Source organism: Populus trichocarpa, chromosome 13 (genome assembly GCF_000002775.5).
Source record: "Populus trichocarpa isolate Nisqually-1 chromosome 13, P.trichocarpa_v4.1, whole genome shotgun sequence".
NCBI lineage: Eukaryota > Viridiplantae > Streptophyta > Magnoliopsida > Malpighiales > Salicaceae > Populus > Populus trichocarpa.
In genome coordinates, this window is record NC_037297.2 from 12,461,561 (window position 1) to 12,476,186 (window position 14,626).

Consider the following 14,626-nt stretch of genomic DNA (forward strand, 5'->3'; position numbering starts at 1 on the left):
TACCACCAATGTAGTTGATGGTTAAAGAAGAAGATGAACCCACTTGAGAAAATCCTATGTAGAATGTGTTGATTGGTGAAGACCATGTTTGGTTGGTTTGAAGCTGAAAGATTGGTGCCTGGTTGGATTGTTGTTCGTGCAATTGAGATAGTAAATAAGAGAGAGAAACAAAGAAAAGAGGAGATTGTGGGGTTTCATTTTCTCTTATTTTCTTCTTTGTTTAAGTTCTGAAATTTGTAAGTAGGATTTCTGCAAGATAGGCCTGTTATTGGGGGATTTCTAATTGTCATCTCTATGGAACAGAACAATAACAATACCAAGCATGACTCTTTATTATAGTTTCCTTCTAACTTTTTTATCCTAAATGTCAGATGAATTTTGTAATCACCTGTATGCATAATTGAGAGAAATGGGGTATTAATTTTGTATGCAGGAAATTAGATTAATTCTTGCTGCTATCCCATTGAAAGCTTAGACAGAGATAGAGAGACAGGAAGTACAACACAGAATACCAAGGTAAAGCAAACCTATTGCTATATTTCCAGGCCAACTGGATAAATTATTAGCTGCGAGGGAAACAGAGCTAAAGCATGGACAGTTGTTTGACATTAATGGGGTAAACTTCACTTGTAAGGTTGGAATTATAAGCCTTGGTTGCTATTTGAATATTCACTGCTTCTGTTGGATGCAACCCATCAAAGAAGACATGGATGTTCCTGTCTTCACAGGCCTGCCCTTCTTTCTTGCATAGGATGCCATTTCCTCCTTCATTCAAGGACATCACTTCACAACAAGCACTGTTTGTGTCTTTGAATCCTGTTTCACAGAAGAGGTGAAGCTGATGAAGCTGATACTGTGCCTGTCATAATCATCTAGCAGCAGGTTAACGTGTTTGGTAATGAAGAAATTATGTACCTCTGGAGACGGGATTTTTTATAATATCTCTGATCATCTTGTAAGAATTGACAAAGATAACGTTAGAGCCAGGCATTTGTTCCTTGCTGACATCCACTAAAGACTTCAAGTGAGCATTGAAGAGGTGAGCTGCCTTGTTCAACCCTTCAATGCAGCCATTACGTGTCCGTCGGTTTGCCATGACCATAGGGCTGCACCCGATTGGATTAACAGCCATCAAGGCAAACTTGCGACCCCCTAAACTGTACAGTTTCTGCAGCAACAATGTATTGATTAAAGCTGTAAAACATGATCCTGCCATGAAAAATTTAGACAAGATATTTGTTGAAAGTTCAAATTCATCCTGTAATTGAAATGGTAAATGGAAACCAGGGCCTTGTTGCCCATAAAGGCTCTTGACCAAATAATGTCCTTTAAGGTGCATGGAACCCCGAGCATTGATGTGTGTCTGTCTCAAAAACTCAGGGCAAGAGTGACATTTTCAGTTACAAGTCTTCTTCACAACCAAGGCAAAAATAGTTAATGCGAAGAACTAAAGTAGAAAGTTAGGTGTATACTGTGTAGTAATCCTTAAACAAACAATTATTGAACGAAGAACACGCTCTCAATTCAATTAATTAAAACTAAAAGGGTGAAATTTCAAGAAAACGAAAGAAAGGAAAGGTGACCATGAGCAAAGTCATAGTTCAAGAAGAAGTATCAACATGTTAAAATGATCTTTTGATAAAAACATGATAACTTCATCCGAGTTCGGAATTGGACCTGCTGGAAGTTATTGCTTGAGAATTTCTTTATTTTCCTTCTCATTTTTTTATATTTTTTTCTACTTAGATTAGAACCCTTAATTTAATCTTGATGTTTTTCTTTTATTTAAATAGTTTTATAGACTATTTCTTTCCTCTGGATTATGGAATTAAAACTTTTCATAAAATATTAGAGTTTTTCTCTGTCTATTTTTCTATAATTTCAGAATGTAACCTTAGAGTTTAATAACCCTAGTTTTTGTTTTTATCCATGCTATACTTGAGTCAAAAGTAGAGAGACAATAAAAACTACGAGAAAAAGAAAAAGAAAAGGAAAAAGAAATCTTGTACATATTGGTGTTCTATATAATTGGAAGACCAGCAGGAAGTGACGAACTGTGAATTTAAATTTAAATGCAGATCAAAATGTCCATATTTTCTAGCTGAAGATAAGAAATTGATCAATGCACCTGAAGTTGCCCCGACAGTTTCCTTGTCAGGTTGGCAGTGAAGGCTTCAAGACTGACATTTGCATTGGATTGTCTCAGGAAGTAGTTGAATGAGTAATCATTCCCTCCAGTTCCCACAACAAACAAATACTTCGGAAGTAACTCTCTTCTTTGGAATCCCATTTCAGCTTCTAAAACTGGCAGTGTGACCTCCTCAAAATTCCTGACTTGTTGATTTAAGCTGATAACATTGCCCTGAATGCAAGTCATTAAGCGTTTAAGCCACATTCATGCAGTAAGCTTATCATTTTATGATCGATAGAAGCTAATGTATATGTATTACATGTACAAGAAGGAGGAAATGATAGCATAAGAAGAAAAATGAGGCCATCTTACTGCTAGCAGTCCGGTGTCATCGAGTATGCCAGAAGCACCAGAAGCATAGTTGACACCATGGATAATTTTCGTTCCCTTAGTTGAGGGGTCAGTGAAAGCAGGAACTAAAGGAAGCTTAAGCTGGTCGCAAAGGAGGTCAATTACATTTTTCCCGTTTGTAAATCTACCAGAAGGCCCATAAGGGAAGTCTATTCCATATGGCAAGAAATCAGCTTTAGCCATTGAGTTTTTGAGGAAGTTGTTGTTGCCATTGTCAACTAGAGAGCTTCCAAACACAAACATCCCTCTAATGCGAGCTCCATTTTTATCTGTTGCCCTAGCATAACAGCTACATAGAAAGACACAAGCAAGGATAGGGATGGTCAATAAGAGCAGTCTTGAGTTTATTACCTGACTAGCCATGTTGATCAAAGTTGTAGCAAGTTTGGACCAAAGATTATTTGTGTGGAATGAGAGGCAAGGAATGGTCAATTTATAAGGAGTAGAGTCTCGGATGAATTTTCAATGCAACCTACTTCTTCTGTGACATTTATTACTTGGTCTTTCATTCATATTCCAGTGGCGGAGCCAGAAATTTTTAAATGAGGAGACAAATTACTAACAAATATTTGATATTATATGCTATATATATATATATATAGAAATTAATTTGAAATACACGTACCAACTCAAGTCAAGCAAAATTAATTTAAGAATACTTTTAAAATGAAAAAAACTTATATTATAATTGTTTTCTTCGAGATTTTATATTTTAAAACTGCTTCATAATAATTTTATTTTTAATTTCATTAAAAATATATTTCTCAATATATACTACAAACTTTCATTTATCTATTTCTAAATCTTCCAAAGACTAGGAAAGTTGTTGACAACAATTCTATGCTGACATATGGTACATAACATCTAAAATCATAGCTTAAAAGAATTGTCACAAATTGATGTTGTTCTTACTAACTTGTTGTTTTGTACAAGTAGATTAAATATAATTATTAAATGTTTTTTTTTTAATTTATCTATTATATCTCTAATTTTTTTAGTTGTCTTGTACTTCATTTTTAATCATTAGTAAATTCATTATCATCATTTTTCATATGAAATTCATAACAAAACTTATTAATTCATCAAAACTCATTTCAATTCATATCCATTAACATATAATATTACCCATACACATTAATTCAACAAACCCATAAATTATTATAAACCCTAACATTTTTAATAACTAATTTTTGGAGATGTAGACCCATTATTTTTGGAGCTTCCATATCTGGTTGACCTATTAGGAAGAGATGAAGTGAAATTCAAAAAAAAATTTAGTATGTTTTAGATTGTTTTGATGTGCTGATCTCAAAAATAATTTTTTAAAAATAAAAAAAATCATTTTGATGCATGTCGGCACAAAAAACACTTTGAAAAGCAATAACAATCACACTCCTATACAAATAAAGTCTCTAATAGCACAAGTATATATATATATCAGACTATGCATAGAATTCTCTTTATTAAAAATAGATAAGAGAAAGGAATCGGAGGAAGGGGGGGCAATTGCCTCCTCTTACCCCTACATGGCTCCGCCATTGATTCATAACATAGCTTGACTTTAACACCAGAAATTTTAATTTACGTGATAGTGATAGTACAAGTAGGAACTATCCACAAATGCTTCCTGTTCATGAGTAGCATGTAGCAAAACAAAAACAAATCAAAGTTTTACTAATCCTAAAATTATAGCTAAATTATGAAGAGATTTTTTTTTAATAAAATCTAAATATGAATAGTTTTTAACTGTTCCGAGAAATAAACTAGACAGCCCTGTTACACTATTCCTAGACCTAAATCCTAATTCTTACAATATGCGCACCCCGTCAGTTCAACTGGTCATTAAATTTGTGGCGTGGCAGTAACTCATTCACAGGGAAAGTGGTCAGCAGTGAGGCTGCAGTTTGGACATTAAAATCACAGCTGTTACCTCATATACACGTTGATCTTTCACGGATAACTTGAAAGAAAGTCACAATATCAGAGAGCTGCGTTAGTCTCATAGCACTGAGCATAAACCGAAGCTACCAATTCCCAATAATTTTGGCAACAGTGATTTCCTTCCTAGGGAATTGAGCTCTGCATAAATATGGTCCAGGAATGGTTGGTGCGAAGACAGGGATTGGTTAGGTTTATTGAATAAGGTATTAACAAATGGGTGGGATGGATAGGAGACAATGATACTGCAGAAAAAACACTGCCGCACACTTGGAGCAAACTGCAGCATCTCTGCTTCCTATTATCAGTCTTGACCTTCTCTTCAGGAAATGAACAGTGGACACATGGAACTGCGCTCTTTTATTTGAACATTTCAAGTCAGACACAGGCAGTGTAGTTGCTTGCTACAGCAGAATATCATTTGTAATATGTGTGTGTTAGGTCTTACACGTACACCAGAACTGCATATGGTTACTAATGCTCTCTGAACCTGGGAAAGAAAAACTATATGTGAGCAATATGAAATGCAAGATTAGTCCCACTCTCAAAGATGATGGAACCATAAAGACATGATGAGCGCGTCTTCGAAGGTCTTATGGTTTAAGAATCAAGACCATTGAACTCAAAGAGGTGAATGGACTGAATGTTGAGTTTGTTTATTGTCATATCCTGCAGATGGAAGTTGAAATATTTGTAGGAGAATTGGTGTTTAGTTTGAAATACAAGTAGGGGTAAGAAAAAAACTGAAAAACTAATTAAATCGAGAAAACCAGAAAAAAAAATTGAAAAAATCAAATCGTAAAAAAAAATCAATTAGAATTTTGAAAAAACTGACCGGTTCAGTTTGGTTTCGGTTTTATAAGTCTAAAACCGAAAAAACTAAACTGAACCCAAACCGAAAAAAAATCAGAAAAAAACCGAGTCAAACCGGGAAAAACCAAGTCAAACCGGAAAAAAACCGAGCTAGACCGGTTTGAACTGGTTTTTTCCCCAAAATAACCGAACCGAAACCAGTCAGTTTGAACCGGTTTCGGTTCGGTTTTGGTTTTTTTAAAAAAAAAAACCAGTTTTGATTATTTTTTTTTATAAAAATTGAATCAAACCGAAAATAATCAACCCTCAATGCAAAGCATTGGTAGAAATGTAGAACAAGAACAAAACCGATTACTTCCATCATTTTGCAGCAGAGAGGTGCAGGAGCTACATCTTCAAAAGTTTACTATTATCTGCAATCAATTAGACAGATACTTGGAACAGGTGATTTAGTTATATCAGAACTGTCCATCATGTTCATGTCTATTTAGTTCTCAATTCCAAGAATATAACTACAAAAAAAAAACCATTTTAATCTAAAATTTTAATATAAATAACAAAACTCAAAAATAATTTTTATCTTTTCAAATGAAAACTTTTTAAATTTAAAACTTATATGTACTCATAACTATTTTATATTTAATTTTATTAATTTAATATTTAAGTTGGTAGTGAAATTTTAATAATAATTTTACATTACTTTCTAATAATATATACCTTAGCTTCCTAAATAAAAGATTCATTATCAAGGAAAAGTTTAGTAACCTTAAATTGGTTGGTCTTGGAGCAAAACCCAATTCCACAGTTCCTCCCAAATGCTACTATGGAGAAGGATCTTAGAAAAGCTTTTCCTCAGTTTAATGCTTAGAACTGGAGAAAAAAAAAACCTTGCTCTTTGAAATACTACTGCCTCCTTCTAAACCTCCTGACCCAAATTCTCTTATGTATGGGGTTGATAGGGTTGGCAAAGCCGCGGATGATGATATGGTTGTTTTTATAAGAGATAGGGCTATTGTCAAATAACCATATCAACCCAATAGCTTAAGTTGTTAGCTTGAAACTTACACAAACTCACACTATCTTGTGCTTAATTTTTATCAAATAAATGGGGATGGTGAGATTCGAACTCGTGACCGTTTGGTCATCAAGACTCTAATACCATGTCAAAGAACCAATTCAACCTAAAAGCTTAAGCTGTTAGGTGAGGTCCCAAGATATGATTTATATTATTCTCTAACACACCCCCTCAAGTGAAAACTCTTTGGGTTTGAAACTTGCACAGGCTCATATTACATTGTGCTTGATTTTTATCAAATAAATGAGGATGGTGAGATTCGAACTCGTGACTACTTGGTTATCAAGGCTCTGATACCATGTCAAAGAACCATACTAATCCAATAGGCCAATAGCTTAAGCTGTTAGGTAAAGTCTCTAGATATGATTTATATTATTCTCTAACATGGTATTAGGTTGAGATGGTTCTTTAACATGGTATCAGAGCCTTGATGACCAAGCGGTCACAAGTTCAAATCTCATCATCCCCATTTATTTGATAAAAATTAAGCACAAGGTACTGTGAGCCTATGCAAGTTTCAAGCCCAAAAAGCTTTCACTTGAGGGGGTGTGTTAGAAAAAAATAGAAATCATATATTGGGACCTTACTTAACAGCTTAAGCTATTGGGTTGAGATGATTATTTGACAGTTATTTCAGTTGTGGGTGAAACTCAACATTTCATTATACATTTTCTCTCCTTTTATCATTGCTCTATTGATTCCATCATTTAATGTAATGTATTCGAATTACAAAGAGTTGCTAGCTCTGATTTTCCCCAAATTATGGCTGATCTTATTAGGATTAATAAAGTTGATATAGTTGTTATTGTTGAACCTAAGATTAGTGGTACTAACACATAAGAGCTTTCGTTTTCAGGATTCTTTTCGAGAGGCTTTGCTGATGGTTTATGAGTTTTATATAGGGATACTAACTTGAAGGTTGCAGCTATTCTGGATAATGGTGGGTAGTTTATAAACATAGAGATTGGATGGTATTGTGCAATGTGATATTGCTGAAAAGGGGAATCTATTTCCTTATCAGATGGAGAAATTTGTTGTTATATTTGTCAACTAGAGAGCTTCCAAACACATATTTCTCTAATGCTAGCTCCATGTTTTCCTATTACCCTAGCATAAAATTTCCTAGCCATTCAGATAAATGGGGTGGCCTATTGGGTACTGGTTTGAGTTTGAACCGTATTTGTTCGTAAAAGTGAGACATCTACAAAATATTTTCTAGTTCGGCATCTAATTCTTATGTGATGTTTAGAAAAAAAGTTTGAAATATGACGTCGTCGGCATAAAATTTCATGAAAATGACATGGGTTTAAAAAATATTAGAAAAATGACTTTGTTTAACACAACTGTTATTTAGAATCATAGCTTTAAATAAAACCATGATTTAGAATTGTGGTTACGTATACAATCGTGATTCAAAATCGTGGTTGCAATGGGTATTTAAACACCATTCAGCTCTCAATAGCCACCGCTCCTTGAAAAGAAAAAACCCTAGAAACCAAAAACCACCACCAAAACACCCTCTAAATGCTGAAGATAGCCTTCAATCCACCACCAAAACACCAAAATCATGTTCCTCTTGTCTGCACGAGTCTAACTATTGTTATATGGTTGCAAACTATCAACCTAGGCTTGATTTGCAGCCTCCTCACCGCGACAAGCGGTAAAACAACCATCTAGCCATAAAAAAATCAAGGTAAAACAGCTACATTGTCTCTTAATTTTATGGGTTTCATTGTTGAATTGAGAAGTTTTGAGTTTTGAGTTTTGATTTATGATTATTGATGTTGTGTTTGATAATTGGATATTTTATGGATGTTGAGATAGTTTTGGGGTTGAGTGAAGCAATTATATGTGTTTTTATGCAATTAATGTTATTTATAAAATCAATTAGGTTTGAATTAGAGATATTATGGTTTAAATTGAATTTTGAGGTTACTTGTTATATTTGACAATATTATTTGAATTGAGATAAATTTTGTTTTAATTGATGCAATTAGATAGCTTTTAATCAATTGATGTTATTAATAAAGTTATGTTTGAAATCATAACAACTCAAGTTTGCATTGAATTCTGGTAAAAGTAATCGTAATTGTGGTTTTGTTTCAACTGAGATAATTTAAGTTTTAATTTATACAATTAGATATGTTTTTATTGATATTATTAAAGTCTAAGTAATAACAATTAGGGTTTGTGTTGAATTATGAGATAAATTATTTTTTATTAAATAGGTATTCTTATTTTACAGAATATATCTTCCAACTTTTTTATATTATATCATTATGGTGGTACTATTATTCCTGATACGAATAATAGTATCACTTATATTGATGAAAATTCTATGTTCTTGAATGCTAATAAAGGCATGTCATCAGAAGATACCAAACAAGTTATACGTGGAAAACTTGTGTTGAATTATAATAATGTTGAAATAAGGATATCACTTAGAGGTTTCTTGTTGGGGAACATCAGTATTTTCCTGTATTGATTGCATATAATGTGAATTTTGGGAATATTATGGAATCATTCATCCAAAATGGATCAAACATGATGAAGTTGTATGTGACTATTTAACATAAACATAAAAGTTTATATAATATCATGGAAATACTATTATATCTAGACCTATATATGCTCAACCACTTAGACAATCATCATATTTTACTAGTGCTAGTATGTCTAGGTCATTGAAAGATATAGTTATGAGAATTTGAGATGAAAATAGGATTAAAATTGTAAATTATAATTAGCGTAGGTATGACTCATCTGCACCTAGTGATAATGAACATAAGGGTGTCATGGATTTATTTGTAACATCAGATGATGGTGATGAGATAATGAGGCCTCATGTTTTATAATTTAGTTTTGATACTTGAGTAAATGACATAATTTGTAATGATTGGTCTATTTACTGTATAAATTTAATTGGTAATGTTGATTTAGTAGTTGGACAAACTTTCAGCATTAAAGATTATTTAGTAAATATTGTTAAGCAATGACATATTGCACATTCACTTAAATATCGAGTTCAACATTCAAACAAAATATTTATTCAATAACAATGTGTTCATGCACTTGAATGTCAATAGTACTTGCATGGGAGATACCATAAAAGATCAGATTCCTTTGAGTTAGTAAAGTTGAAAGGTAAACACACATGTACCAATACAAACATAAAAAAAAAAAGATCACCCTCAACTTGATTCAAAATTTATTGCATCAGTGATTTCAACTCTTATTCAAAATAACATTACTTGAGGAAAAAGCCAAATTGCATTATAAGTTTAAAATTTCTTACTATAAGGCATAAGCTGCAAAACAAAAGATATTTGAGGAATTTGATACATGTGAGGATTCTTTTGAAATGTTACCTAGATTTTTTTTGGCATTACAAAAATCAAATCTTGAGAATATTGTTAAGTGGAAATATAATTGACAACTTGATGGTGAAACAATTATTTCTGGCAGAGTTTTTTGGAGATTTGATCCTGCAATTGAGGGGTTTAACTCTTATAGGCCAATTATCAGTGTGGATGGCACCCATCTATTTACAAGGTTTAGGTGAAAAGTTATTTATTGTAGTTGATTTTGATACAGATAATAGGACTTTACCTTTGGTTTATGCACTAGTTGAAGAAGAAAATAATATCAACTGGAGATGGTTCTTATAACTTCTTCAATATCACATTATAGGTGACTGTGATGGTATTTGTATAATATCGGACATGCACACTGGTATTAAGTATGAAATGATAAAAATCTAGCCTAATTCACCACATATAGAAGAAAAAGTTTGATGAATAGTTAAGTTGACAAACAGAACGTGCACATGTGGTAATTGCAAAGATCTCATCAATCTTGTTTACATGTTATTGCATGTTGTGCAGAAAATCATCTTAATATTACCTAGCATATTGACCAACATTATAGTGTTCAAATGTACAAGAACATGTATGGGACTCCATTACATCCTTTACCCCATGAATTGAATTGAAATGAATATATTGATCCTCAAGTATACCCAAACCCTTTCAGATGAAAAACTAGTTGAGGTCGACAAAAATCAACTCAATTGCATAATGTGATGGATGCAAAAGAACAGTATTTCTAATATAGATTTGGCATATGCGGTTGGTATATAAAAAAAAAACCTATGAATATAAACAAAGTATGTAACAAGTTACTAAATTATATTGTTATCACAGCATGCAGTAAAATATTTGTCGGAAAAAAATTGAGTGACAATAATATGGAACGGTTGTAGCCAAGCCCCTGCATGCTATAAAGAAGGCAGCAACATAGACAGGACTGTAAAGAAGTCCTATGTGATATACCCAATCAGACACTTTGATCCTTCAGTAGTAAACTGAAAGCACGTCACAATGTAGGACAGTTGCTCGGTTTCTTATAGCACTGAACAAAAACTGAAACTGCAAATTCCAATATACTACAAGATATATTGCAAATGATCCACTGCTAGATTAGTCAAGGAAAGGGGATGGTACTATAACCTTACACATTTTTTTGTGCCTCAGTTAGGTAGCAAGTTTTTCCCTTAAATTCAACACAAGGAACGTTTTCGTTGTTTTCTGTCGAGAGGATAAGGGCACTGGGGGTCTCCTGTTAAGAATTGAAGCTTACCAAAATGAGAACCTGAAATGATATCTCTCCATGACTTGCAAGCGTACCTGCATTCTATAAGAGTTGTAATTGGGAGTTTGCGCAAGATTCTTTCGAGGATTTCATCAGAGATCGAGTTCTGATATGTGACAATGCCATGAGTTTCGTTTGAAAGACTTTTCTTGTTCCGTTGCTTGGCTGAAGCCGCAGAAGAGATCAAGAAACAGAAAGAAAAGGAGAAGTTGCTTGGACAATCGATTGGGGCGGAGGCAGTCACAGAAGGAAATTGAATACCAGGAAAGAGAAGATGCGGAGCAAGGTCTTGACGTTGGCAGCCTTGCTCACGTTGTTTTAAAGGGTTTCAGTTGATGTCATTGGTCATTTCTAAGGCTAAAATAAGAGTAAAAGTAGATAATGAACACACAGTAATTGTTTGTTCTTAGATTTTCACGAACAATTGCACATATAGAAGACAAAAATTGATCAACAATACATTCTCGAACACCAACAGATTAAGAATAGAATAATTCTCCAAAAGACAAAAAGAATTAACTAAAAGCTAATTAATTAATGTCAATTTAGAGTTAATCGTCTGCTATTCCACTTGACTTCTACAAAGTGGGCAGGATTTGGAGTTGAGCACCCAACGAAAGATGCATTTTTCGTGAAAGACATGAGAGCAGGGTAACTTTGATAGCTTCACCGAACTTGAAAAATCCTCCAAGCAAACCACACAAGTACCACTGGAAGAAGAATCACCATTGCTCTGCCCCTGCTTCGTGTAAAACCTCTCCTTCTCCAACTTCTTTAACACTCTATTCGATGCACCCGTTGATACGGTTACATGTCGATCTGTGTCAAATATTGGCTCCACGACATGAACAGTTTCCTCCAGGACCTTCACATGAGCCAACACGAAGAATCCAAAACAACCGGCCCTCACAAGATTGTCAGAAAAGGCAGCAATCTTTGAGGCCAAATCGTTGGATAAAGAAGCACTAAAATCGGAGCAAGAAATCATGTGGGCAACGTAATGAAAGCATGAAGCGGGCTGAGCAACAACTTGACAAGGGATTTGGAAGAAATAACTAGTTGGGTCAGCAGCAGTTGGCCGGTTATCATCCACTCGCATGGCTAGTGATTGTCCCCTGACTCTAACCCGTCTTTCTTTCCTGCTTTCCGACAAGATTTGAACAAGAAACATGGGTTCAGTGTTGTTGTCTGGATTAACCAGAGTGGTGCTAACTGCAGTTAGGGTTTCATCAACTCTTGCAAGCGCCATTGAAGAAACGATTGAGAAGGGAGAAACAAGAAGATCGACGTGTAAGTAATAGATGGATGGATAGGGAGACTTCACATGTATTGTTATGACTTGAATTTATAGATAGAGACCGAAAGAACAGTGTGCTTTAATCCGGAATGGAAGAGGAAACCTAGCCAAACTATACGATTCCAATCCTTTTAACACAAGGAAAGGAAACATGGATGAAAGGAAGTCTTTCATGGCCGTTACGGTTATAATAAGGAAGCAGATTTTATCATGCTTCTTTCAACTGGGCTAGTGATGAGCCTCTCTCACTAATACTATTATTTTATAAAATAAATATTATTTTACCAAATATTTATAACTTTAATATAATTATTTTTTGGGTCAACAATATAATTTTTTATGATAATTTTAATTTGAATAAAATAAAATTAATACTCTACAATTAGAATTTTTTTATAGTTTTCTTATACAAGTCTTCTAATGTTTTTTAAATATAAATAAGACACCAACAATTGCAATGATCTATCCCCATCATGATAAAATTTCAAAGATTACCCAGATTTGTCGACCAAGGCTATAGACTCGTTGAATACATCAGTGTAGCGTGTGTGCGGCCCAAAACATCTAAAGATATCACAAACTTGTTATTGCCCCAAACTTCCTTGGCCAAGAAGGCCATAGTCCCTCTAAGACGATGAATAGTCCAAAACTTGATGAAAAAAATTGTTGGTTTAGACATTGGGGCAATGGCAACCCGCGAGACAGTGTCGGCAGAATCGGTAGCAGTGTCGAATTCGGCAGCGTTGGCTTATTGGTACCACCAAGAGTGGAGTCTGCAGTCAAGTCTAGACATAATAAGGATTGACAGACTTAGAGCTATTTCTTAATTCTATAGTTTTTTTCTTTTATATAAAAGTATTTTTTAGCAATGTAAGAGTTTAAAATAGTTATTTTATATTGTCATATTTAGTTAATATTATAAATTTAGTTACTATAACTTTAATATAAATATTTTCTTGGGTCAACAATATAATTTCTTATGATAATTCTAATTTGAATAAAATAAAATTAATACCCTACAATTAGATTATCACAAATACAAAATATTAAAATGGTTATTATAAATTATGGTTTTGATTTCTTATAAAATAATAGTTGTGATCTTGATATATTTTTTTATTTATTTTTTGTTAAAAAATTGTCTTTATTATAAAAAAAAATATTTAGGCACGATTTACACTAGTCATGCCTAGTTCCTTCTCTCAACTTGTTTCCTCAACTGATTCTCGCACTAGTTTGAAGTCCGGCATGGTCTCCGACATGCATAATCTTGAGGATGTATTTTTATGTCATGATATTGCCTCAAAAACTGGTTCTTCTGTGATTGATTTTGCAAAGAAACAAGCTAGTCGTTTAGGGTTTCACACGTGGGCCCGTGTGGTGATATTTGAAGATGAGATGATCGTGCCAATTTTGATTTTGATGACGACGATCATGTCGTTGATCAAGAGGTGCATCAAAGTTAGCGTTAAAGAAGTTGAAGGGAGGGATGTTTTACATGAAGGAGATATGTGTGTGTGTGTGTGTGTGTGTGTGGTGTGTGTGTGTGGTATGTGTGTGTGTGTGTGTGTGTGTGTGGTGGTGGTGTGTGTGTGTGTGGTGGTGGTGAATATATCTTGATGTTCAAATCCTGACACAGCATCATATTTATAAAAAAATAGTTGGGTGCGATTTAACCTCTTGTGGCAGGTTGGTGAGTTGATTTTAGGTTAAACTAAGCTATAATTTTAAAAATAATAATATTGTTTTAACAAAAAAATAGTTTGAAATAAAATCTAATTTATACTAGATTCTAGATAAGCAAGGTATTAGATTAATTTTCAAGTTTTATAAAGATTAAAATAATTAATTTGATTTAATGGGTATGAGTATGTTTCTTGAAAATATTCATTTATGTCATGATATTGCCTCAAAAATTGGCTCTTTACTTTCTTAGTGATTTTACAAAGAAACCAGTTATGATTTAAAGCATGTTTAAAGCCTGTTTGGAAATGTGGTTTGTTCTGTAGTGTGGTTGCAGTTATTTTTTAAAATATTTTTTTATTTATAAATATATTAAAATAATATTTTTTTTATTTTTAAAAAATTATTTTTTAAATCAGTGCATCAAAATGATCTAAAAACACTAAAAAAATATTAATTTGAAGCAAAGAAAAAAATAAAATAAAATTTAAATTTTTTCAAAAACACTTTTGAAACACAAAAACAAACAGAGCCAGTCACTTAAGATTTTAGACATTGACGCGTGATAATTGTTGAAGATGTCCTAGTTTATTTGTCTTGGCGGCTATGATGTGTTTTTTAAAAAAAA

The 14,626-nt window shown here is 33.3% G+C and overlaps 2 protein-coding genes across 2 annotated transcripts; both read right to left on the minus strand.

Moving 5' to 3' along the window:
• Window positions 1-437: 437 nt before the first annotated feature.
• On the minus strand, window positions 438-2,943 carry LOC18104488 (GDSL esterase/lipase At1g29670). The gene is made up of 4 exons (XM_006376263.3): window positions 2,504-2,943; window positions 2,129-2,362; window positions 916-1,168; window positions 438-816 (listed from the first exon to the last, which is right to left on the minus strand). The coding sequence occupies exons 1-4, from the start codon at window positions 2,903-2,905 to the stop codon at window positions 584-586; spliced, it is 1,122 nt and encodes a 373-aa protein (XP_006376325.1). The 5' UTR covers window positions 2,906-2,943; the 3' UTR covers window positions 438-583.
• Window positions 2,944-11,479: 8,536 nt separating this feature from the next.
• On the minus strand, window positions 11,480-12,483 carry LOC18104489 (uncharacterized). The gene has a single exon (XM_006376264.2). The coding sequence runs from the start codon at window positions 12,265-12,267 to the stop codon at window positions 11,581-11,583; it is 687 nt and encodes a 228-aa protein (XP_006376326.1). The 5' UTR covers window positions 12,268-12,483; the 3' UTR covers window positions 11,480-11,580.
• Window positions 12,484-14,626: the final 2,143 nt, after the last annotated feature.